Source organism: Hemitrygon akajei, chromosome 3 (genome assembly GCF_048418815.1).
Source record: "Hemitrygon akajei chromosome 3, sHemAka1.3, whole genome shotgun sequence".
NCBI lineage: Eukaryota > Metazoa > Chordata > Chondrichthyes > Myliobatiformes > Dasyatidae > Hemitrygon > Hemitrygon akajei.
Genome location: NC_133126.1, coordinates 161,735,299 through 161,761,268, shown reverse-complemented (window position 1 = coordinate 161,761,268; position 25,970 = coordinate 161,735,299). Strand labels below are relative to the sequence as shown.

General features: G+C 37.3%; 1 protein-coding gene across 3 annotated transcripts in view; it reads left to right on the top strand.

Annotated features, from left to right (window-relative positions):
- LOC140725567 (arf-GAP with coiled-coil, ANK repeat and PH domain-containing protein 2-like) overlaps window positions 1-22,654 on the top strand; it is a 128,932-nt gene extending 106,278 nt beyond the window's left edge. For all 3 annotated transcript variants that reach the window (XM_073041184.1, XM_073041183.1, XM_073041182.1), the window contains 4 exons: window positions 1,270-1,379; window positions 6,804-6,914; window positions 8,998-9,056; window positions 20,823-22,654. In XM_073041184.1, the coding sequence (XP_072897285.1) occupies window positions 1,270-1,379; window positions 6,804-6,914; window positions 8,998-9,056; window positions 20,823-20,923 (381 nt within the window). In that variant the 3' untranslated portion in view covers window positions 20,924-22,654. The remainder of the gene's footprint in view (window positions 1-1,269; window positions 1,380-6,803; window positions 6,915-8,997; window positions 9,057-20,822) is intronic.
- Window positions 22,655-25,970: the final 3,316 nt, after the last annotated feature.

Genomic DNA, 25,970 nt, shown 5'->3' with positions numbered 1-25,970 from the left:
TTAAACCAGTATAAATGTCTACATAGACATTGGAGCTCATTTCTGGATAGTCGGGTGCTTCGCTTTAATTAGTCATGGCACTGACCCCACATCACGAGCCACAGTTCGAACTTCCTTTGAAGGCTGTTACAAAGAAATGGCCAACTCAGAGGTATTTGCACTTCCTCCTTGGAAACATTTGTCTGCACAAAGCACTTTTTACAATGGGGTCTCTCCTTCAGGGGGGATTCAGCGAGCATCTTACCTTGTGCTCTTCTTTGCCCGCTTCTTCTTCTTCCCACCCCTGCCAAAGACCCAAAACCAACCCACTGTCTCCTAGAAATCTGATGCTGCCATTCTATGTATACTGAATGTTAAATGGCACCCCACTGGATAGAATGTTATTAAGACAAACCCTATTGGCTAACACAACATTCCAAAGCAGAGCAAATGAATCCTTATCTTAGCAGAAACCAAAATACTGAACTGTGAAGCTTAATTAGCAGAATACACTATGTTCTACAGAAAAGCTGCAGAAAATAAAATGCCCAACAGCATTACAGTAGAATTACAACAAAACATGTTCTTAACCAGGGCATTACACATGTATACAACTAAATGGAACAATGTTCAAAAGTACAAAACACAGTACATGCATCACATACAGCACATAAAATATTAACACAATATTAACAAATAATAAAATCTGTAAATGTACAAGTTGACAAAGTGCATATGACATAGTAAACTGTACAACAGTATTACTGCTACTGGTGCTGGCATAAATAATGTGTACTGGGTGGCAGCAGGGTCTTCAGAAGTCTCACAGCGTAGCAGAAGAAATTGGTACCCAGCCTAACAATCCTTGTTCTTACACTGTAGTACATCCTGCTTGTGGGTAGGAGTTCAGAGCGATTGTGGGATGGATGAGAGAGGTCCTTGACAATACTGAGAGCTCTGTGAACCAGTGCTTCTGGTATAGTCCTGGATGCTGATGATTCTCTCCGCAGTCCTCACAACCTTTTGCAGTCTCTTGTGGTCAGATGCCTTGCAATTCCCATACTATTCTACAAAGCATTTATTTACCTCAACATGAAATCAGCCATAAGGATGTAATTAGTATTTGTAAGTAAGCTTATCTTCATTTTCCTTGTGTGCTTTTTCCTGGCCTTTCGCTTTTTTTTCCTCTCCTGTTCTTTTTTTTTTTGTTGTCTTTCCCGGACTGTTGTTGATGTTTTACTTTGCCTTGTCCGTACCAATTTTGGCTTTTAAGGTTATGTTTTATTACAGGGTTCTTTGGTTGCCTGTGAATTCCTGCTACAGAATGGAGCAGATGTAAATCGCAAGGACTGCCGAGGCAGAGGGCCGTTGCATCATGCCACCATCTTGGGGCACACGGGGTAACAAGTTTTTTTTATATTTCAGTGATGAGTCTTGTTTTATTATTGTTTTTTTGTACAATATATTGTCAATACTCAGAGCAGACCCAAAGTAGTTTGCTTCTCAAAATATGCCTTGGTATTTTAAATCTTTGGAAGAGTCTTCAAGAAAAAAACTGGAGGAATATGGTGTAACACATTTGATGAATGCTTGAGGACTAAAATTATTTTGATATTTGATCTGAATAGTAGGTAATTCTTCCTTTCAGTTTTCAAAAATTTTGCCATGAAACTGGTGTGAAAATGAAACAAGTCACTGGAAGTAATGTGAGAAAGATATGGGAAATGATTTGATGCCAGAGTGGGCAACAGTGGTCTTTTGCTCGCCATATTGAAATACAATGTGAAAATAATGCTGGTCCAGTGTTCACATTTTATTTCACCGGCAAATGAATGTGAAAGTCATGGTAATATCAAAGTAAATATGACCAGTTAGATGCACAGGTTTGAGAATTGCTTTGCAGGCAGAAAGGAGAACATGCACAAAAAAATTATGGAGAAGGATAGGACTGGACCCAGGATTGAGATTTTTGATTGGAAAAAGGCTAACTTTGAGGCGATGCGAAAGGATTTAGAAGGAGTGGATTGGGACAATTTGTTTTATGGGAGGGATGTAATGGAGAAATCGAGGTCATTTAAAGGTGAAATTTTGAGGGTACAGAATCTTTATGTTCCTCTTAGGTTGAAAGGAAAGGTTAAAAGTTTGAGAGCCATGGTTTTCATGGGATATTGGAAACTTGGTTAGGAAAAAGAGAGATATCTACAATTAAATATAGGCAGCATGGAGTAAATGAGGTGCTCAAGGAATATAAAGAATGTAAGAAGAATCTTAAGAAAGAAGTTAGTAAAGCTAAAAGAAGATACGAGGTTACTTTGGCAAGTAAGGTGAAAATAAATCCGAAGGGTTTCTACAGTTATATTAATAGCAAAAGGATAGTGAGGGCTAAAATTGGTCCCTTAGAGAATCAGACTGGACAGCTATGTGTGGAGCCAAAAGAGATGGGGGAGATTTTGAACAGTTTGTTTTCTTCGGTATTCACTAAGGAGAAGGATATTGAATTGTGTAAGGTAAGGGAAACAAGTAGGGAAGTTATGGAAACTATGACGATTAAAGAGGAGCTTTTAAGGAATATAAAAGTGAATAATTCTTCGGGTCCTAACAGGATATTCCCTAGGACCTTGAGGGAAGTTAGTGTAGAAATAGCAGGGGCTCTGACAGAAATATTTCAAATGTCATTAGAAATGGGGATGGTGCCGGAGGATTGGCGTATTGCTCATGTGGTTCCATTGTTTAAAAAGGGTTCTAAGAGTAAACTTAACAATTATAGGCCTGTCAGTTTGACGTCAGTGGTGGGTAAATTAATGGAAAGTATTCTTAGAGATGGTATATATAATTATCTGGATAGACAGGGTCTGATTAGGAACAGTCAACATGGATTTGTGCGTGAAAGGTCGTGTTTGACAAATCTGATTGAATTTTTTGAAGAGGTTACGAGGAAAGTTGTCGAGGGTAAAGCAGTGGATGTTGTCTATATGGACTTCAGTAAGGCCTCTGACACGGTTCCACATGTAAGGTTAGTTAGGAAGGTTCAATCGTTAGGTATTAATATTGAAATAGTAAAATGGATTCAACAGTGGCTGGATGGGAGATGCCAGAGAGTAGTGGTGGATAACTGTTCGTTAGGTTGGAGGCCGGTGACTAGTGGTGTGCCTCAAGGATCTGTACTGGGTCCAATGTTGTTTGTCATATACATTAATGATCTGGATGATGGTGTGGTAACTTGGATTAGTAAGTATGCAGATGATACTAAGGTAGGTGGCGTTGTGGATAATGAAGTAGGTTTTCAAAGTTTGCAGAGAGATTTAGGCCAGTTAGAAGAGTGGGCTGAGCGATGGCAGATGGAGTTTAATGCTGATAAGTGTGAGGTTGCTACATTTTGGTAGGAATAATCCAAATAGGACATACAAGGTAAATGGTAGGGCATTCAAGAATGCAGTAGAACAGAGTGATCTAGGAATAATGGTGCATAGTTCCCTGAAGGTGGAAACTCATGTGTATAGGGTGGTGAAGAAAGCTTTTGGTATGTTGGCCTTTATAAATCAGAGCATTGAGTATAGGAGTTGGGATGTAATGTTAAAATTGTACAAGGCATTGGTAAGGCCAAATTTGGAGTATTGTGTACAGTTCTGGTCACCGAATTATAGGAAAGATGTCAACAAAATAGAGAGAGTACAGAGAAGATTTACTAGAATGTTACCTGCATTTTAGCACCTAAGTTACAGGGAAAGATTAAACAAGTTAGGTCTTTATTCTTTGGAGCGTAGAAGGTTGAGGGGGGACTTGATAGAGGTATTTAAAATTATGAGGGTGATAGATAGAGTTGATGTGGATAGGCTTTTTCCATTGAGAGTAGGGGAGGTTCAAACAAGAGGACATGAGACTTAGGGGGCAAAAGTTTAAGGGTAACACGAGGGGGAATTTCTTTACTCAGAGAGTGGTAGCTGTGTGGAACGAGCTTCCAGTAGAAGTGGTAGAGGCAGGTTCGGTATTGTCATTTAAAGCAAAATTGGATAGATACATGTACAGGAAAGGAATGGAGGGTTATGGGCTGAGTGCGGGCCAGTGGGACTAGGTGAGAATAAGCGTTCGGCACGGACTAGAAGGGCCGAGATGGCCTGTTTCCGTGCTGTAATTGTTATATGGTCATATGGTTATAAACATGATAAAATTCAATTTTAAATTTATATCAGGGCCACTTATAATTTAAAATGAAACGTATTTACCGCCACTGGTGGTATCAAAGCTGTAAGATTGGGTGAAATTATAGAGTGGACACAATCCAATATCCTGAATTAAAAGAAATCAGTTTGGGAGTTTTGTTTTCATTTCAAAAATATGTGGAATATAATGTTGGAAGGAGTTCCGATCTTAACTGCTTATAGATCAGATTATTTTCTTTCTCAGTAATCTTTTGAAAAGAGTAGGAAGGTTTCTAAATTTTACAAAATTTATATCACTCTAACATTGTTTAATCTTATAAAATTAGGCACAGAGGAGTGGCATAGAAGAAATCCTTTGATTAATACAATGTGGTTATACCAGCAACCTATTTTCATTTGTAGTAAGATGATTCTCAGCAAATTAGGATCTTGGTGTTTGACTATCTGTCATGGATCTTGGTCTGAATGAGGTTTGGTTAAGGTTAAATTAGAAAAGTCTTGTAGGATAAGTTAAAGGTAGACAATGATCAAATAGACTATTCTGGTCAGGACAGTGTTAGGCTACTAGCCTACTGTAGTTATCCGCCTAAATTACAGTATATTGAGAATTCTGTCACACTCCTGACAAGTTGTTTTGAAATTGGAGAATATTTGTTATCAGAAAGTGAACCACCTCATTAAAAAATTATCCACCTTCACGCTAACTTTTGGGTCAGTTACAAATCTGGCCTCTGGTAAATTATCACCTCAACCTTTTCCAGCCTCTGTGCCGTTTAGGATGTTTTTGGAGGCTGACTTGAGATTGATGTAAATGCTGAAGACCAGAAAAAGTTTGTTAGACCACTTTACATTACCAAAAAAAGTTCATTTTATGCCTACTCCAAACTTTATCCTTGATAATCAGCTCAGTAGTTTTATAATTTTATTAATAATCTTGAAAGTGCATACTAGCCCATGTCCAAGTACGTAATTATGTGAATCACTTATTGTTGCTAACAGTTTTTAGTTATCTGACCAAACACTTTTTCTTTTATTAACAGGAATATAATATTTGTAAGTCTTTTAATAATGTATTCTGAAAGCTAATTCTTAAAAAATGGTGGGAAAGCAATTGTTTTTCAGACCACAGTAGTAATTCAGTTTCTGGGATCATGGAAATATTTTTATGAATGATGAGCAGAAGGGAATGAATGAATGAAATAGTGGATTCCAGTTAATTACTGTAAGCCGTCAGTTAATTACAGTAGATGCTGATTTGAGACAACTTTTAAAGAACAAAACCTAATTATGAAAATAGCCAGGATTCCCTTAATTTATTTGGGACATTAAGCCACTTAATTGAAACTTGAGACTGTGAACAGTTTCTAATTAGCATCAATTGTACTTGTGTGGCCGTTAGACACTACACCATGTTTAGAGTGATCAGTTTTTAAATACCGTAGCATCAGTTGCTTGCGTTATGTTATCCATTTAGGCTGGTACAAAAGTAGAGATTTTTTGATAAACTTGTTTTTGTTTTGACTTCTAAAAAGACTTCAGACCTTAGCCAAAATGCCACAAAAAGGTCTGACACTAGTTGAAAAAATTACCCTAGGTGTCTGCACTGATTTTTATTTATAGTTGATTAAAGGAACATGGCAGTACATTGAATGAATTCTTCCATCGATAACTATTGTGAAGTAATAGCATTGTCTTAATGTTTGGCTATTGCATATGCAATCGCCTAGTCTGTGGAACAGCCTGTAGTTTTAACTTCAATTTACTGTTTGCGATTTACAAAAAGCTGAATGCTCATGGCAAGCTTCCTGCACTTATTTACATTTACAGTAAGATCTGAAGCCTAGTTCTTGTTTAAATTAATATCTGCTATAAGAAGGATCTGGTGCTTTCCTAGCGTATATGACAAATAAATATGACCTCTTCTCGGGCTTCCAGCTGGGAAACCCACATCAAGGTGCACATGAGTTGTATCTGTTTGGGTTACCTGGAGAAATTGGCGGTAGAGCATTGTATTCACAGTGGCCACAGGATTGACTTTGCCAGCACAAAACTACTGTGCCATGCCAGTGGCTTTTGGGGGCACCTGTTGAAGGAAGCTATTGAAATAAAACTGGAAGAAAATAATTTTAACAAAGGCAAAGGTCTTGTTCTAAGTAAGAACTGGAATTCAATTGTTAAACAAGCTGGGACAATAGAAACCCGACTGGATGAAGACTAACCAATCAGGAGGGACAGATGATGGGGGTCTAAATACCACCAGACTATACGTGTCCAGGCATCATCCCTAATGAAGATGGCAGAGTTAGTCATCAGGTCGTCAGATAAAATCAATACCACTACCCAGTTGGAAGCCGGAGAAGAATTTATTCATAATATTTGCTATATTCACATAACTCCAGAATACTCTTTAACAGTAAAATTGAGCATTTAGAGGCTCTAGAGTAGTTCCAACCTTGGAAAGATTACTGCTGCTGAAAGAAGGAAATTATATTTGCACTTCACTATTGCGTAACTTTTACTATATCATTGTTTAGGTTTTAAGTTATAGTTTTTTGAATAATTGAAAATGTGTAAGATTCTAGTGTGAAGCTATTTATTTTTTTGTTGAAAGTAAGCGCCATTAATTTGCAACAAAACTCATGATATTTTTCTGCTTTACCTTAGACAAGTGTGTTTATTTCTGAAACGAGGAGCTGATCAAGATGCATTGGATGAAGACCAGAAAGACCCACTCACCATTGCTGTAGAAGCAGCAAATGCGGATATAGTTACATTGTATGTATTGATATATACGGTGTATTTTAAAGCATTTTTTTGGCAGGTATAATGTATTAAAAGTCTGTTATTAAGCTCTTTCATTATTTCTGCTATTCGTTGAGAACTTGGTTAGCAAATATCAATCCAGAAAATCAAAGGGCTTGATGAAGGGAAGGATTAGATTGATCTCGGAGTAAGTTAAAAGGTTGGCATAACATTATGGGCTGAAGAGTCTGATGTTCTATTCAATGTTCTAATCTGAGATACAAAATTATTGAGTCAGAATGTTTTTTTTCTGGAAAAATGTTCCACACTTCTGTTACCTTTATCTTTGGTACAGCTGATAATGATATTATATCCCTTTAACCTTGAATCCTTCACCAGGTAAATGTGCCTGATTACTTCCTGTTAAAATGCCCTTAAAGTCCTTGGGACTTAGGCCTGGTCTTTATAATCTTTTCTGAACCTTGCAGCTCCAGAAGACCCTGGTGAAATTCTTCCAAATTATATCAGCAAAGTCCAGTGTGTGTATTTGTTTAATGTTGATGGCAATAAGTTCAACAGAATATTGGTTAGTGTTTTATTAAGACGTCATCTCACAAGCATGAAGATTGTGTTGCATCTTCCTCTCAAATGGCTATTTGGGATCTTGCTGACCTGGCAGTTGATATGAGATCACAAACTGTATTACTGTGGATTCCGATTAATTGGGCATATCAGTTAATCAGGCAGCTATTTGGGACAACTCCTAAAGAACCAAAACCAAACAGAGAAAATAGCTGGGATTCCCTTTGTTTATTTGGGACACTCTGCCACTCAATTGGAGCAGGAGACTGTTGCTGAACAGTTTCTAACTACCGTTAGTCACGTGCATTTGCATGTCTATTAGCCACTGTACCATGCTTAGAGCCATCAGTTTTAATTAGTCAGTTGTGTGTGTTTGTGTTCAAAAAGCAGTGGTTTCTGTCACCGATAGTTGGTGAGAAATAAGTAAAGACAATTCAGAACTGTTTTGCTCACCACAGTTTCAAACATTCAGGTTGGAGATGCCAGAAATGAGTGGGAGTTAAAATGAAACAATTTCACTACTTCAACAAATTAGGGATTACAGAAGGTATCGACAGTCAAATTGAATATTACAATAAAAATGAAGATGTGGATTATGCAGTCATCGACAGCATTGTAGAAAGACAGTCCACTGTCTGTGCTGATTTTGTTTAACATTTAGAGTCAATCAAAAGAACACGGCAGGATACCCTGGATGAGTTCCTCCATTGATAACTATTAGGAACATTTTTATACTACTGTGGAAATATTGGTAATGCTCTAATTTCTTCATTTCATTTAAATACTCAATTTCTCACACAGTTAAATGGTAGTTTGTCTTTTTTATACTTTTTACTAATTCCATGAAACTTTAGCTGATTGGGGCAGCTGCTTAAGTGGGCCAAAATATACTGGTCCCAATATGACCCAATTAACTGGAATCAATTTTATTCTGATGACTTTGTTTCCAGCCAGTACTTCATATTCTTCCAAACAACTCTTAAGACAAGTTAATAGCTGTGTGCTCTTTTTAAGTAAAATTAATTGTATTAATTATTATTAAATGCATTGACTGTGTGCATTTGAGACTACTTGAAAATATCCAGTAAACTGCTACTGTTCCCATGTTATACATGTGTTTCTGTTCTTGCAAAATCACAGAAATAAATGGGTAGCTCAGAACTTTCAAGCTACTTTTTGTCATCTATAGTTGGATGTTGTGTTTTTTTTATTTTGTGAACCAATTTTCTTCATCACTTAAGCTTGTGTAACTTTTTGGATTAGAAGAGCATGTTTAATTTAGAAAATAGTCTTCCATATCTCAGCGGGTGAGAAATGACATGGCCAAAATGGCCGATCATAAAATCCAGAAGACAGTTTAGCAATGGTTCTTGTTTATTGCATAATTCACGCAAACAGTGACCAATTGCCATCAAAATGGAAGACATGCCAGCCAAAAATACAAGTTGTTACAAAATATATTGAAGGTTTTATTTGTGTTTGGACCTAACACTATTATATTCCTAAGGAAGCTTATATATTCTTATTTTTACAGACTGCGCCTGGCAAAGATGAATGATGAGATGCGAGAATCTGAAGGCCTTGGACAGTCAGGTCAATATTCTAGTAACAGTCATACAGAGATGCAATATAAAAAGTGCATACAGGAATTTATTAGTTTGCAGCTAGAAGATTCTTGAATCATCCTGAAATTAAAATGGTCATCTAAAGATTAGTTGTTGGGACAGGAAGTGTTGGAGATAGGTGGTTACTTTAACCAATCAAAGGACCAATGTTTTGACCAGCTAAATCTCAAAAAGAGAATCTTTTAATCAGGAAAAAAATGCATGCCAAAGTTTTTTGGCAAATGTAAATCATGCTGAGTACTGCACCTCAAAAGTTTAAACCAGTATCTGCAAAGTAATATTTTCCTGAAAAATTTCTGTATGCTTTGGTTTTCATTGTTTAACTTGAAATTAATGTTAGATATTTAAAATAGATTTTAAAATAGGAATGTGACTTTTATTGCTGAGTTGAGTCATTTTTATTTTAAAGTGGTGAAAATAAGAAGTCAGGAAGAGAATTATTGTGTGCCTCAGTTTCAGAGTTTGTATTCCTAATTTTCTCTCCGAATCCCACTACCCCATCAAAGGCACTGACTTTTCTTTTTGCAGTGAAATAAGCTTTGTTACTTTGCCCAAGAAATAATTATTTTTATGTAAAACAATACAAAGGTAATTGACTGTAGGGTGCCTTGCAGTCAACTCTAAACCATGTTTTTACTCCTTTGCTTGCACTTTGCAGAAGGAATCATTGGGTAACAAAGCAGGAGCAGGGATTATGGGTTATTTTCTTTTCAGGTACAAGGAAAATATTATTTCAACTTCCCATATTCACCTTCACTTTTTGATACATTAATAACCCATTTAACCATTCTGAGCTACAACAATTTCTAGTGTTTTCTTTTTGCATTTTAGCACAATTTATTCCTAATTGGGAAAGTTTAACATAAAAGATGGCATTAAGCCTGTTGCTAGGAAATGCTACACGATACCATGAGCTCGCCAACTCAACAATTTTCAGCAGCAAGTCATTGAGTCATACAGCACAGAAACAGGCCCTTTGGTCCAACTAGTCCAAGATTCCCATCAATGCAAGTTCCATTTGCCTGCATTTGGCTCATGTCCCTCAACCTTTCCTCTCCATGTACTGTGCAGATACCTTTTTTAAAATGTAGTTGATTTCTCAACATCTTCCTCTATCAGCTCATTCCATATTGTTGAAAACATTGCCCTTCAGAATCATATTAAATCTCTCACTACTCGCGTTTAAACTATGCCCTCCTATTCTTCATTCTCCAACCCTGGAGAAAAAAAGACTGTGCATATTCACCCTATCTATGCCTCTCATAATTTTGTACAGCCCTGTAAGCCCTTCCTTCATTTTCCTATGCTCCAGTGAAAAAGTCCCAGTCTGTTCAATCTCTCTCCATAACTCAGTCCCTCAAGTCCACACTCATAACCGGAAGTTTGGTTGATTGCCAAGCTTGGCAAAATATGTGCAGACGTTTCAGCTTCAATCAAGAAGCCATCATCAGTGAATAGTTGAGGGTGTTGTCTCCTCAGAATGCCAGCTCCATGGTCTGAATAGATATTGATTACATGTCGTGATCTGGTTGGCTGGTTCAAAACACTGAACAGTTCAGCAGTAGAAGATTCTGACCGGCTAGCTTCAAGGGAGGTCCTTTGGAAGTGTTTGCTTCACTGTCCAGATCATGAGATTACTAGCGATTTGTTGATTTTGTTGTTTGTCTTTTCTCCATAAGGGTTCATATACCGGATCTATGTCGATGTGTTTGTTGATGGATCCTTCTGTAGAGAACCACAGAAAAGACCATTCTTTTTCTGTTCTTGCACAAGTCAAAATTCTGACTGTTGTCCAGTTGAAATGGTGTCCTGCTTCATCTTCATGAGCTGATACTAGCAAGAGTGATTTGTGCTTCTGCTCACTAGCTGATGCTCGTTTAGCCTGGTCGATAGTTTTCTTCCTGTTTGACCAACGTAGTACTTGTCACAGTCACTATACTGGATTTTCCAGATAGTATTTTTTCAATCAGTCTCATTTTGTTGTGCTTTGAGTTTTGATAAGTTCCTCCTCAAAGTTAGTCTGTTTGTGAGCAGCTGTGATGTTGTGTTGCTGAAGCAATTTTGCTGTCATTTCCAAGATGTTCTTTATACACAGCATAAAATTTGTTTATTTGTGATTCGAGTAATTTATATTTTTGGGTTTCTGACCTTGAGGCACCTTCGGATGAAGTTTCTTGGATATCTGTTTTGTTGAAGAGTCTTAACTGAAGTGAGAAAAGAATGAGAATTTCTGAAAGTGTGGGTCTCTATAGAAAAATCCATCAAGCAACATAGATCTGGTATAAGAACCCTTATGGAGAAAAGAGAAGCAACGAAGTCAACAGTCAACAAATCGCCAGTGATCTCGGGATCTGGACAGCGAAGCAAACACTTCCAAAGGACCTCCCTTGAAGCTAGCCAATCAGAATCTTCTACTGTTGAACTGTTTAGTGTTTTGAACCAGCCAGCCAGATCTCTATCCATCGGACCCTGGAGGAGTATATAAGCTGGCATTCTGAGGAGACAACACCCTGAACTGCGCACTGATATCGGCTTCTCGATTGGAACCAAAAAGTCTGCAAACATTTTGCCAAGCTTGGCGATCAACCAAACTTCTAAATAGCCAACCTGAGCTACCAAAATTCCACAATATTTCAAACCCTCATAACTCTTCCTTGCACTCTTTCCAGCTTAATGGTATTTTTCTTAGAGTGTGATCAAACCTGAACACAGTATTTCGAATGTGGCCTCACAAGTGCCCTGTACAACTACAACATAATATCCCACCTTCTTTTCTCAGTGACCTGAGTGATGACAACCCGCTTGTCAGAAGTAGCCTTCGTCACCCTGTCCAATTTGAGCGAACTTTATATTCTCCAGGGCTCTACCCTTCACCATGAAGATCCTACCCTTAATGTTCTTCCCAAGTTGCAATACCTTGCACTTATCTGAATTAAACTCAATTACCCATTCCTTGGTCAACTCACACAGTTGATCTAGATCTCTCTATATTCTGATGACCATTTTTACTGTCAAAAGACACCAACTATTTTAGTGTCATCTGCAAATTTACTAGATATAACTATTTACCTTCTCATCAAATCTTTTATAGATAACAAATAGACTAGCACTAAGCCCTTGTTTAAAAAAAGAACACTCATCATGGGCTTCTGGTGCAAAAAAAAGTCTTCCACCATCACACTCTGTTGTCTACTATCAAGTCAATTCTATATCCCTGGATCCCAAGCAATCCAACTTTCCTTGACAGCAACCATGTGGAACTTTATCAAAGGCCTTATGAGAGCCATGTAGACCTTGGCTCTCCCACACACAAAGCTATACTGACTATCCTTGATCAGCTCCTGTCTTTACAAATGCTTGTATATCTTTCCTCTCACAATCCTGTGTAGTAACCTATCTACCACAATGTCTGCTTGCTAGTCTGTAGTTCGTTAGTTTTTCTTTGCAGTTCTCCCATCTTCTGTCACTTGACCCCAATACTAATGATACATAGACTTCAGCCAGGGCTTCCACAATTTCTGTAGCTTCCCACACTTTTCTTGGATATACCTAATCAGGCCTTGGAGATTCTTTAACCTTCATACATTTTAAGAAGCCTGGTCCAGCTCTGCTGTAATAAAGACCACCTTCAGGACCTCTCTATTACTATCTCAATCTCCTAAGTCTTCAACACAAAATACTGTACAGATGCTGGGGTTAAAGCAACATGCACAACACGCTGGAGGAACTCAGCAGGTCGGGCAGCATCTGTGGAAGCAAACTTTTCCACAGATGCTGCCCGACCTGCTGAGTTCCTCCAGCGCGTTGTGCGTGGTCCTAAGTCTTCATGTATTCTCCACAGTTTAAAAAAAGAGGAAAAATACTCAATCTTCTCCTGTAGTTTCACACAATAATGTCCACTTTAGTGTTTGAAGGGCCCTATTTTCTCCAGAGTTACTCTTTTTCCCTTAATATACTTACGAACTCTCTTCAAATTTTCCTTTGTCTTTGCCAAAACTATCTCATGCTCCCTTTTTGTCCTTCTGTTTTCCTTCTTGAGTATTGTTCTGGAACCCTCATGGTCCACTCAGAATTTACTTGATCCTAACTGCCCAAGTTTCACTCAGGAAATTTTCCAGGACATATTTCACAGATTCCATGCCTATCCAGGCTGATAACATTTTGTGAGTAGCCCAGACAATACTGAGGACATTAAAATCTCCCACTAATACTGCCCTATTATTCTTATAACTATTAGCAATTTCTCTGCGCACCTATTCCTCAAATTCCTTCTTGATATTGGCTGGTCTAAAATACAGCCCCGTAAGAGTGACCCTGCCCTGTTTCTAAGCTCTATCTATGTTGCCTCACCGACTGATCCCTCAAGCATGTTGCCTCTGAATACTGTTGTTGTGTTGTCACTTATCGAAAAGGTAACACCCCCTCCTCACGTGTACCTTTGTCACGCCTGTAGCTAGAAGTCGTGCTACATTATTTTTAATGTTTTTAATTAATTGAATCTAAAAATCTTTTCTCCAAATTTCATGCATTTATGAACCTATTTCACTGTATGCATATAGGATTATTTGTTTTTAATTAATTTTCACTTCAATTTATATATTTAAGCGTAAGGGAATAAGCACAACAGTGACGTTTTAAAATTTGACATCAAAACTAGGGAATGAGATAATGGGATTATAGGATTACTGTTGATGTGGGCTAAGGGATCTATTCCCTTGCTATATCTCCATGCCTATGTAATTATTGCGTAACTAAAGAAATTAGTAATATCAGCAAACATTACACGGATTCTTAGAATTTCCTATATTCCATTTACTGCTGATGGTTATAAATTTGCCATAATTACTTAATGGTTTCTGAAGGCTACATCTAAAATAAACTGCAGGATATATAATGTACTGTTAAAAGCTAAAGCCATATGTACTATATCTTGTGCAATGTTTATAGTTGGGTTATAATTGTACATCACTAAAACCAAACTGGTGCTAGCAAATACATCTGTTTCCTATTGTTACCTTTATTTTTGTCTATTTTTGCAAGTATACTTTTGAATGTATATTGTGTGCCTTTTTCTGTTCTTAATCTGGGATTATAATGCAGTATTTTTGTATATATCTTGTCTGCACTTTAAATGTAGCATTGCTATAAAGGAAATACAGTCACTAATGTAAATGTTGACCTAAATGAACATTCCAAAGTGTATGCTGTTGTAGAAATCAACAGAACAATCCAGCTCTTGAGGTAGTAACTTGATATAAACTCCTGTGGTTGTAATTACATTTGTAAAAATGAATTGCAGGTTTAAAACTCTGGCTATAACTTTTGATAGTTGTAGCCTAGACTTGAGTTTGAGGTTAGTGCTGATATCAAGGATGTTTGGCTGCAATGATCTAGTGGTTTCTGTACTCAGCTAGTATTTCATTTGGGGATATGCTATAGGAAATCCACCAGTTATATTAAATAGTACAGAATTATTACTGCCACTTATTTCTTTTATGAGCTCACAATCCATTTGAACTGCTTTTAACAATTGTATCATGCAGTTCTGGTTTGCAGCTGATTCTCCAAAAAAACACAAATTATGGCTTCCTATATATTTTGAATTATTTTTCTAAAAAGCAGATGAACTTTGGGGACTTGTTCGTCTGCTTCATAACCTGAGTAGTATACAATTTCAGTATTTACCTATAAATATCTTTGTATGCAGCTGTGATCTTGAAGGTTTAATATAAAATTGTCAGGTAATGGCTGCACAATTTATTTTTTTCAAACTTTGCAAATTTTAACATATGACTGAACTGAATTTTTGAATGCAATTGTAAGCCATAAGATATGAAGAAAAAATGTGCATGTGCTTGTATTCAGACTTGTGGGGAATATTTGATTGTATATATATTGTTTAGATTTATAGCTTGCAAATAATTGACTTTGCTTCTTCCTGAGTTGAGTATTGATTTGAATGTATATAAATCATTTGTATAAAAATATATTTTCTGGCAAAAGCCGAACTCCAAAATTGTTCTCCACGTAGTTGGTGCTGATAGCATTATTCTGGTTAAAAAGATTTCTCTAAAGCTTTGTTCTTCGCTGTTTTGAAGTACATCACTTTTAAGGTAAATTACTCAAGGTATCAATAAGGAAAGTTACGTATTGGAGATAGTAAAATTAAGTGAATAATTTCACTTTTTACTGCTAGATGGGAGAATTAGCAAATGCCAAAACAATTGGCTAAGCCAAAGCATTTATATTATTGCGGAATGCATTACTGCCAAATGTGGAATCAGTTATATTCTTTTTGAACATAACTGATCTTTCTAAACTTCGCCATTGGCAGTTTGCAGTCTTTAAATTCTAAAGGATTTTCCCCCCCAAAGTCTTTGATGTGCATTAGTGTGTTAGGAACATGAGATTAATTGAATATATGGCATTAGTCTGAAAATGGGTAAACTAATCTTATTAACGATTAAATAAGCTGTTTCTAATACAATATGTATGAGGGTAGTGAGTGTTAGTTTTAGAATTGCCAGAAATATTCATTTATGGTATCTCAATTCTTAATTAAGCACTTTGGCCAGTTAGTTTAATTCTTTCTATCTTTGATTGTCTTTCAACACAAAGCACAATTTTTGATTGAGGAGACGAGCGGAGAGCTACTGTCAGATCCTCAGTACCTGTGAAAATATGAGTTCTGGGGAATGTGTGTATTATACCCATAGGATTTGGTTGTATTTTCTCTTTTTGAACTGGTGTCTCTTTGTTTCTTACCAAAGCTATGCAGAAAAGATTTTCAAAAAATTAAGATGACTATCAAATTGCTTCACATATATAGATAGATAGATAGATACTTTATTCATCCCCATGGGGAAATTCAACTTTTTTTCCAATGTCCCATACACTTGTTGTAGCAAAACTAATTACATATAATACTTAACTCAGTAAAAAATATGATATGCATCTAAATCACTATCTCAAAAAGCATTAATAATAGCTTTTAAAAAGTTCTTAAGTCCTGGCGGTTGAATTGTAAAGCCTAATGGCATTGGGGAGTATTGACCTCTTCATCCTGTCTGAGGAGCATTGCATCGATAGTAACCTGTCGCTGAAACTGCTTCTCTGTCTCTGGATGGTGCTATGTAGAGGATGTTCAGAGTTTTCCATAATTGACCGTAGCCTACTCAGCGCCCTTCGCTCAGCTACCGATAATATGGTAGTGTTTATTGAGCATTTCACAGGCTGAATAGATAAGGTACCAGTGGATAGCTTAAAAAAAATTGATGCCACACAGTTGTTGTACAGGGGTGTATAGGGTTGGAGGGATGTATTGACATTGATAATAGATGTAAATCATTTTAAATGTGACAGCATGTGGCAGGTGGAATGCTATAAAAATCATTGGGCCTTTGGCTATTTGTGATCTGTATTTTAATACAAAATGGAATATATATTTTAAGTAGTGAAAATCTAGTAAATATTGGTGCACAAAAGGACTTTGGAACATGAAAGGCAAATTTCAGAATGAATCATTCAGGAGAGCAAGTAACTACGAGCATATGTTATGTATTGGCCTTTATTGCTGAGTACTTTATTACCTGGGTACTTTGGCTTTGTTAACACCATTCCTGGATGACTGAAATTTTGGTCTCTACCTATAAATTAGGTACGTGTTTTGCAAATAGTGTAGATTTACTAGATTGATTCTGGAGGTGAAGCACTTGTCTTTTGAGGGGAGAGTGAGTCGACATTACTGAAATATACCAAGTTCTGTTAGGGTGAATGGGGGACACTTCCCTCAGCATAGCAGTGTATGTAGTCTCAAGTTAAGGGTCATTAATTTAGAACAAATGAGAAATTTTGTATTAATGTTGAGAACCTTTGAAATCCTCGACTTCATTATGGTAGGTGCAATTGCTGAATGGATTTAATCCTATGACTCAGTTATTTTTGGACATGAAAGGAATTCTGGGTCAGGCATGAAAATGGATTAAGTGGAGACTGCATGGTCTTATTACGTTGAAACTAGATTCAAGAGGCTGTTAGCTTACTGATTTTTATCTTTTTATAGTCCTGCATTCCAGGTTTAGAATTTGGGGATATAGGAAATTATAATTATGCAAATACAAAGCATCACTAAATGATGATATTAAACTTTGGTTCTCTGCCACTTTACTGGAAACACCAGTGGGTAGTTCATTCTTGCAGTGGAAAACATAGGGACTATACTAACTAGCTTGCTGCCTCTTGAATGATTCAGAACAGTAGTTTGGAGGTAAAGTTAGAAGGAAAATAATGTCTCTGAAATGAAAAAGGAACATATTGAATGATTGGGAAATTTTGCAGTTAAAGCTTTCTCATTCTTTCTTGTGTGTCTCTTGATTCTTGCACTCCTGATTTCAACATTGCTGCTTTGAGGTTCATGCAGGTACAGTAGTCCTTTCTTAAGGTGCAATGTATATATTGTTCTCCCAATATTGTGAGTCATTCATTTGCCATTGCCAGACTCTCTTGTTTGTCTTTGTATGTAAAGCTGTTTTTTTTTCACCTTTATCTGAACCTAAATTTGTGGCCAATAACAGTTTAAATTCTGTATATGTGAGTGGTGACAATTATGTTCATTTGTTTTTATTAATCTAAGCAAATTACATCAATCCCATTGTCCTTTTCAGACACTTTATGGCGCAAGATGTATGCTACCCATTTCCCTTGTTTGTGTTTTCTTTAAAGGATGTTGAATTATTGGCTATTACATGTCTTATTAAGAGCTGTTTCATAACTGATTCCAAAATTCTGAACTTTGCAATGCAAGCAGATGTTTATTTTCTGATGAGATTTGGAAGCTAATACTTGAATTTAACCTTTGTGATTGAGTGTCACGTGAGTATCTTAGTGAAAATCAAAAATTCTGCATATGCTAGATATCTGAAACAGAAACTGTTGGAAACACTCAGTAGGCCAGGCCACATCTGTGAGAAGAGTCATTGAGTATGGCACAGACTCTTTGGCTCAGCTGGTCAATGCTGACCAAAATTCCCATCTAATCTCAAACTGGCACATATCCCTTTATACTGTTAGTATTCATGTACCTTCCTCAACCACTCATTCCACGTGTACCACCTTCAGAGTGGAAATGTTGCCCCTCGGGTTCCTATTAAATTTCTCCCCTCTAAATACATATCATTTAGTTCTTGATTTCCCAGCACTGAGGAAAAAGACAGTGCACATTCACCCTATTTATGCCCCTCATGAGTTTGTAAGTCTATAATATTATCTCTGTTACCTACTTTATAATGAATAAAGACCCAGCTGCTTTACTTCTCTCCATAATTCATTCCCTCGAGTCCTGGCAAAATCCTTGTAAATCTCCTCTGCATATTTTACAGCTGCATGAAAATTAAAATTGAGCACACTATTCCAAAATGCAGCTTCACCAGCATCTTGTACAACTGCTACTAAACATCCAGTGTCTGTACTCAGTGCCTTGGCTGATGAAAGCTGCTCTGTTTGCCTGTCAGTCAGTGTTTCAAGCCAGAAACTTCTCATTTCTGACACAGGTTGCAGGGACAGAAAATTGGTTGACTGGTAGGAGGCAAAGAATGGGATTAGAGGAGGTCTTTTCTGGTCGGCTGCCAGTAACTAGTGGTATTCTGTGTGGTTGATGTTGGAAATATTACTTTTCACATTATACAGTATGTCAGTGATTTGGATGAAGGTATTGATGGTTTTGTGACCAAGTTTGCAAATGATACAGTGATAGGTTGAGGGGCAGGTAGTATTGAGTAAACAGGGAGTCTGTAGAAGGACTTAGTCAGATTAGGAGAATGGGCAGGGAAGTTGCAGACAGAAGATAGTGTGGGTATATGTATGATCATGCACTTTGGTAGAAGGATAAAGGTGTAAATTATTTTCTCAAGGGGAGAAAATTCAAAATTCTGAGGTGCAAAGGGACTTGGGAGTCCTCGTGCAGATTCCCTAAAGGTTACCTTGCAGGTTAAGTCAGTGGTAAGGAAAGCAGATACAATGTTAACATTCATTTCAAGAAGTCTAGATTATAAAAGCAAGAATGTAATGCTGAGTTTGAGGCATCGGGCAGACTATATTGCCTGTACTGTGCTGTAGGCTTTCTATGTTTCTACTATACTTGAAGTACTGTGAGCAAAGGGATGTGCTGGCATTGGAGAGTGTCTAGAGGAGGTTCACGAGAATGAGCCCGGGAATGAAATGGTTAATGCACGAGAAGTATTTGACTCTGGGCCTGTACTCACTGGAGTCTAGAAGAATGACGCGTGTTCTTATTGAATCCGACCGAATATTGAAACACTTAGATAGTGGATGTGGAAAGGATGTTTCCTATTGTGTTTTCTATCTGGTCTAGGACCAGCAGGTACAGCCTTGGAGAAGAAGCAGGTCCCTTTAGAACAGATGTGGAGGAATTTCTTTAGCCAGAGGGTGATGAATATGTGGAACTCTTTGCCACAGATAGCTGAGGAAACAGAGTATTGGGTACATTTAAATCAGATGTTGATAGATTCTTGATTAGTAAGGGCATCAAAGGCGGCAAAAGAAAGGGGTTGAGAGGGATAATAAATCAGCCATGACGTAATGGAGTAGCTCGATGGATCAAATGGCCTAAATCTGCACTTATGTCTTATAGTCTTATGGAAGGTGGATGTTTCTATAGGGTAAAGCTCATGTAACCATGGGGATACACTGTACAAATTTCTTGTTTTCTTTTCAGTTCTGATGAAGGGTCTTTGACCTGAAACATTGGCTCTGTCTCTCTTCACACAGGTGCAGTCTGGCTTACTGAGTATTTGAGGATTTTATGTGAACACCCTTGGTTAGATTGTATGCTGCAGTTCTTCTAGTTGTCCATTGATGTCAAGTATCTTGATTGTATTCCTTCCACCTCACTTTATTACAATTGTTTGATTATCTTACTAAAGCTTTCCAAAATACTTAATAAAGAAATTGTAGCAATTTAAATTTCACAATGTTTCAGAGTAAAGTGGCCACTGGACAGTTGTGGTGTCGACAGTTCAAAGAAAACATATTTAGAAAGAAAGAAACAGGAAAGTGGTGTTTAGAGGCTTGAGCCAGGATAACCACAAATTATCCTGGCTCAAGCCTCAATGCCTCTGAAGCCTCTAGTAAGGGTGGTCCTTATCTTTGGAGCCTTGCTCTTTAGTCTTTGCCTGTATGCAGGTAGGAGAAGGATACTCAAGTGTTCAGATTTTCTGAAATGATGTCTTGGCACTGTAGGCACTCTTTAGTATAGCTGTGGTGTAGTGTTTTGGGACGTCTGGTGCTACAGTTTACATGCTGATGGTATCTGGGCAGAGATCTGTTCAAACGCGCCTGATTGAAGTCCCAACTTTGATTTGAATTGCATGTTTTTTCTTGTTCTTGCCATTGTTGAAAATACACTGAGTTCTGCCAAGTAGGAAGAAATCCAAATCATAGTTGCTATTCAGCGGAGTTGTTGTAAAACCAGTACTTGAAAGGATTAGTGTAATGTTTGAAAAGAGAATTGATGCCTAAATGGAAAACCAAAAGTGTCCAGGCTGGGGTAAAAGAGCAGAGCACTACCACTAACTAGACAGCTCTAGCACTGATATCCTGAGCTGAATAGCCTTTTCAGTAACTAAATATCAGTTGACGGATTTATTTGTAACCATTAACTAGTAGATGTAGCATTTGCCTCAATGTCTTCAATAACTCTTCACTCTTTTTATTGCAGGTGATGCAACCTACCAGGATATTTTCAGAGATTTTTCCCATATGGCCTCTCATAACCCTGAAATATTAAACCGTTTCCACCGAAGATCACAGAATGATTAAGTTTTTACAGCATTTCTTAAGAAACTACATTTGTTCTTTTGGTGCAATCATCTTGAAGGATATTCATCATCTCATTTTGTTATGTATACCAAAAATGAATTTTAACATTTTAAGGAAAGCAATTGTAAATGAAGGATCCATTTCTTGTATATTTACACACAGCTTATTTTCTTTGGAGTACAGTGTCTATGCAAATACCCAACCTTTATTCTGTTGATTTTGTCTTTTGAGGTGTTACACCACTGGGAAATGTGCAAATAGAATGGAAGCTCAATTTGAATTGAAATTTTATGTGAAGAAGTTATAGGAAAACATTACCAAAAGTGTGCTCACTAGTACATTTCCATCCATGAAGTGGAACGGTTAGAAAATCATGAGCACAGAAATAGCATTTTCATCCCATCGTCTTTTAAGATCACTTTAAATCTACCATGGATGGTGTGATGGTTTACTGCAGTGCAGTTTTATATGCTTCTGAAAGGGTGCACTGATAATGATTGAGTGGGAACATATTAGAACTGTGCCCTTTTTAAATTTGTTCCCTCTTACAAAATAGAAAATGCTATTTATCTACATTTCCAGCAAATATTTTATCATATTTTAATACATTGTATATTCTTTGTCATCCAAGAAGCTTAGATGTTTTTAATATCTTTTTAAAAAAATATATTACCTCGGGCCCACATTTGGGTGCCATATATAGTTATTGATGAACCCTGTACATATGGGCAATTTAATTTTACACCTGAACATAAAATCCAGTGAATGAAGAGAAATTCAAGTGGGAAATTAGATTTCTGGAGGATTAGTTACATTTTGAATTTTAAAAAATTGTGATTTAACTATTATATCATCAAAACCACCACACTAGCTTATTTCAAGATTAGTATCATATGACTGGATATCATATGTCAGTTGCCTGGGTTGCAATACTGGTAAACATAAGTAAAAGTTGCCTACTTTGTTGCCAGTGATCAAAGTATCTTCAGTACAAGGGAATCCAAATAAGTTCATATTTTTAGCTGATTTGATTTTTAAGAAACAACTCTTGAATTATGTAGTGGCAACATTTAAAATACATTATTATCAACATTGCTTCAAAGATCACCCCAGGTATACTGTATTCCATGTCTTTGTGCAGTTAAAAAAAATTAATGCAAGTTGCATTTTTAATTAAAAAATCATTCTTGCAACATCAGATTTTAAATTTTGTATGTTAACTACCTTTTGCTGTTGTACCTATGTAAATATATACCATGAATATTGGTGCCCAGGGATGGATAATAGTTTCTTTTTGTTTAGTTGTTTTGAGTTAGTACACTTGTACAGAAGACTTAAGTAAATCATTAAAAACTTAATGAAAATATATTGGAAACATATGAAGTACATTATAAGCTTCAAAGCAGTTTAACAGTTATATAGTTATATTTCAGATTAAAATGTAATTTGCCCTTTTTAGAGGCCAATAAGCATTTGAAATTTTGATCAATAAGCAGTACTGTATGTATTTGGCACATAATCAGATCCAAAGGATAGGAATACTTCCCCACATAGCTTTGAAACTGAAATAAATGTATTCATTGTCATATGTAATTTCATGTTGTGTATATAAACATTTCTTTATGGAATATTTTGTTCAGTATGTATAATTGACAGATAAAAGTTCCCTGGAAACTTGTATGAGTTTACATTCCATGAACAAATAACTAAATATGCACTTAATATTCAAAACTGTAGTATGTCTTTTGTTACTGAGGCTATATTTCCTTCAGGATTTAAAGTCATTCCAGTTTGTTCTTCTGTGTCACTTTTTTCCATCTGGGGAATGTTATTATTTAGAAAGGAAGGTGGGAGAAGTGAAGATGAATAGAAAGATATTGTATAAAACCTTAAGATACGGAGCAGAATTAGGTGATTTGGTCCATCGAGTCCACTTCACTATTTTCTCATGATTGATCCATTTTTACCCTCAGCCCAGTCTCCTGCCTTTTCCCTCCATCTCTTCCTGCCCTGAATAACCAAGAACTTATCAATCAATATTAGAATCAGAATTGGGTTTAATATCAATGGCATACAGTGCCTATAAAAATTATTCACCCCTTTTGGAAAATTTAATGTTTTAGTTTTACTACATTGAATCACAGTGGATTTAATTTGGCTTTTTTTGACATTGATCAATAGAAAAGACTTTCGTGTCAAAGTGAAACCAAATTTCTGCAAATTGGTGTAAATTTATTCTAATATTAAACACAAAATAATTGCATAATTACTCGCCCCTTCAAGTCAGTATTTAGCAGATTCACCTTTTGCAGCAATTACTGCCTGGAGTCTGTGTGGATAGGTCTGTCAGCTTTGCACATCTGGACACTGCAATTTTCCCCATTCTTCTTTACAAAACTGCTCAAGCTCTATCATATTGCAAGGGGATTGTAAGTGGACAGCCCTTTTCAAGTCCAGCCACAAATTCTCAATTGGATTGAGGTCTGGACTCTGACTTGGCCACTCCAGGATATTACTTTGTTGTTTTTAAGGCATTCCTGTGTAGTTTTGGCTTTCTGCTTGGGGCCCTTGTCGTGCAGGAAAGCAAATCTTCTCCCAAGACACAGTTCTCTTGCAGACTACATCAGGTTTCCATCCGGGATTTCCTTTTATTTTACTACATTCATTTTACCCTTTACCTTCTCAAGTCTTCCAGGGCCTGCTACAGTGAAGCATTCCCACAGCATAATGCAGCCAAACGTAGCATTTAGTCGGATGGATAAAAAGCTCAATTTTGTTTTCATCATGCTATAGAACCTTCTTCCAGCTGATCAGAGTCTCCCACATGCCTTCAGACACACTAGGCAAGATTTCTTGAGGTTTTTTTTCCCAACAGTGGCTTTCTCTTTTCCAGTCTCCCATAAAGCTGCAACTGGTGAAGCACCCAGGTAACAGTCGTTGTATGCATAGTCTCTGCCAACTCAGCCTCTAAAGCTTGTAACTCCAGAGTTGTCATGAGTCTCTTGGTGGCCTCCCTGACTAGTCCCCTTGCACGGTTACTCAGTTTTTGAGGACAGATTTACAGCTGTGCCATATTATTTCCTTTTCATGATGATTGACAACTGTACTCCAAAGGATACTCGGTAACCTGGAAATTTTCTTGTATCCATCTCCTGACTTGTGCTTTTCAGTAACCTTTTCACAGAGTTGCTTGGAGTGTTCTTTTGTCTTCATGATGTAGTTTTTGCCAGGATACTGACTCACCAGCAGTTGGACCTTCCAGATACAGGTGTATTTTTACTACAATCTGGACTGCACACAGGTGATCTATATTTACTAATATTGTGACTTCCAAAACCAATTGGCTGCACCAGTGATGATCTGGTGTGTCATTTTGAAGGGGTGAATGCGTATGCAATCAATTATTTTGTGTTTTATATTTGTAATTAAATCACTTTGTAGAGAGCTGTTTTCACTTTGAAACAAAAGTCTTTTTCTGTTGATCAGTGTCAAAAAAAAGCCAAATTAAGTCCACTGTGATTCAATGTTGTATAAACAGAAATAAAAAAAGTAGTGAGGTAGTGTTCATGGTTTCAATGTCCATTCAGAAATCTGATGGCAGAGGAGAAGAAGCTGTTCCTGAATCGTTAAGTGTGTGCCTTCAGGCTTCTGTATCTCCTTGATGGTAACAACGAGAAGAGGGCATGTCCTGGGTGGTGGTGATCCTTAATGATGGATGCCGCCTTTTTAAAGATATCTTGAGTACGATGGATGTTAGTGCCCATGCAATAGTTGACTAAAGTTACAACTCTGCTGCTCACTTCGATCCTGTGCGGTAGCCCCTCTCCCTCCCCCATAACAGATAGTGATGCAGCCAGTTTGAATGCACTGTACATCTGTAGAAATTTAAGTGGCATACTAAATTTCAAATCTGAATGTCTTGCTGCCTTTATAGCTGCACCAATATGTTAGAACCAGGATATGTCCTCAGAGATATTAACACAGAGGAACTTCAAATTACTCACTCTCTCCACTTCTGATGCCTCTTTTGAGACTGGTGTGTGTTCCCTCATCTTACCCTTTGTAATATCCACAATCAGCTCTTTGGTCTTGCTGATGCTGAGTGCACGGTTGCTGCTGCGACACCACTCAACTAGCTGGTATATCTCACTCCTGTACGCCCTCTCGTCACCCTCTGAGATTCTTCCAACAATGGTTGTATCAACAACAAATTTATAGATGGTATTTGAGATGTAACTAGCCACACAGTCATGGGTGTAGAGAGAGTAGAGCAATGGGCTAAGCTCTCGTACCTGAGGGGTGCCACTGTTGATTGTTCAGTGAGGTGGAGATGTTATTCCCAAATTGCACAGATTGTGGTCTTCCAGTTAAGAAGTCGAGGATCCAGTTGCAGAGGGGAGGTACAGAGGCCCATGTTCTGTAGCTTTTCGATTGGAACTTTGGGAATCATGGTGTTAAAAATATACCCAATGACTTGACCTCCACAGCTGCCTGTGGCTATGAATTCCACAGATTCACTGCTCTCTGACTAAATAAATTCCTCCAGCTCCATTCTAAAAGGACATCCCTCCATCCTGAGGCTGTGTCCTCTGGTCTTAGACTCCCCCACCATAGGAGACATCCTCTCCACATCCACTCTATTAAGGCCTTTCAACATTCAGTATGTTTCAGTGAGATCACCCCTCATTGTTCTGAATTCCTGTGAGTAGAGATCCAGAGCCATCAAACGCTCTCAATCCCAGAGTAATGTTCATGAACCTCCTTTAAACCCTCTCCAATGTCAGTACATCTCTTAGATAAGGGCCCAAAACTGCTGACAATACTCCAAGTGAAGCCTCACCAGTGCTTTATAAAACCTCAGTATTACATCCTTGCTTTTATGTTCCAGTCCCAGAGAAATGAATGCCAACATTGCATTCACCACCAATTCAACCTGCAAATTAACCTTTAAGGAATCCTGCATGAGGCCTCCCAAGTTCCTTTGCACCTCAGAATTTTAAATTTTCTCTACAGTTAGAAAATAGTCTATGCTTTTATCTTTTCTACC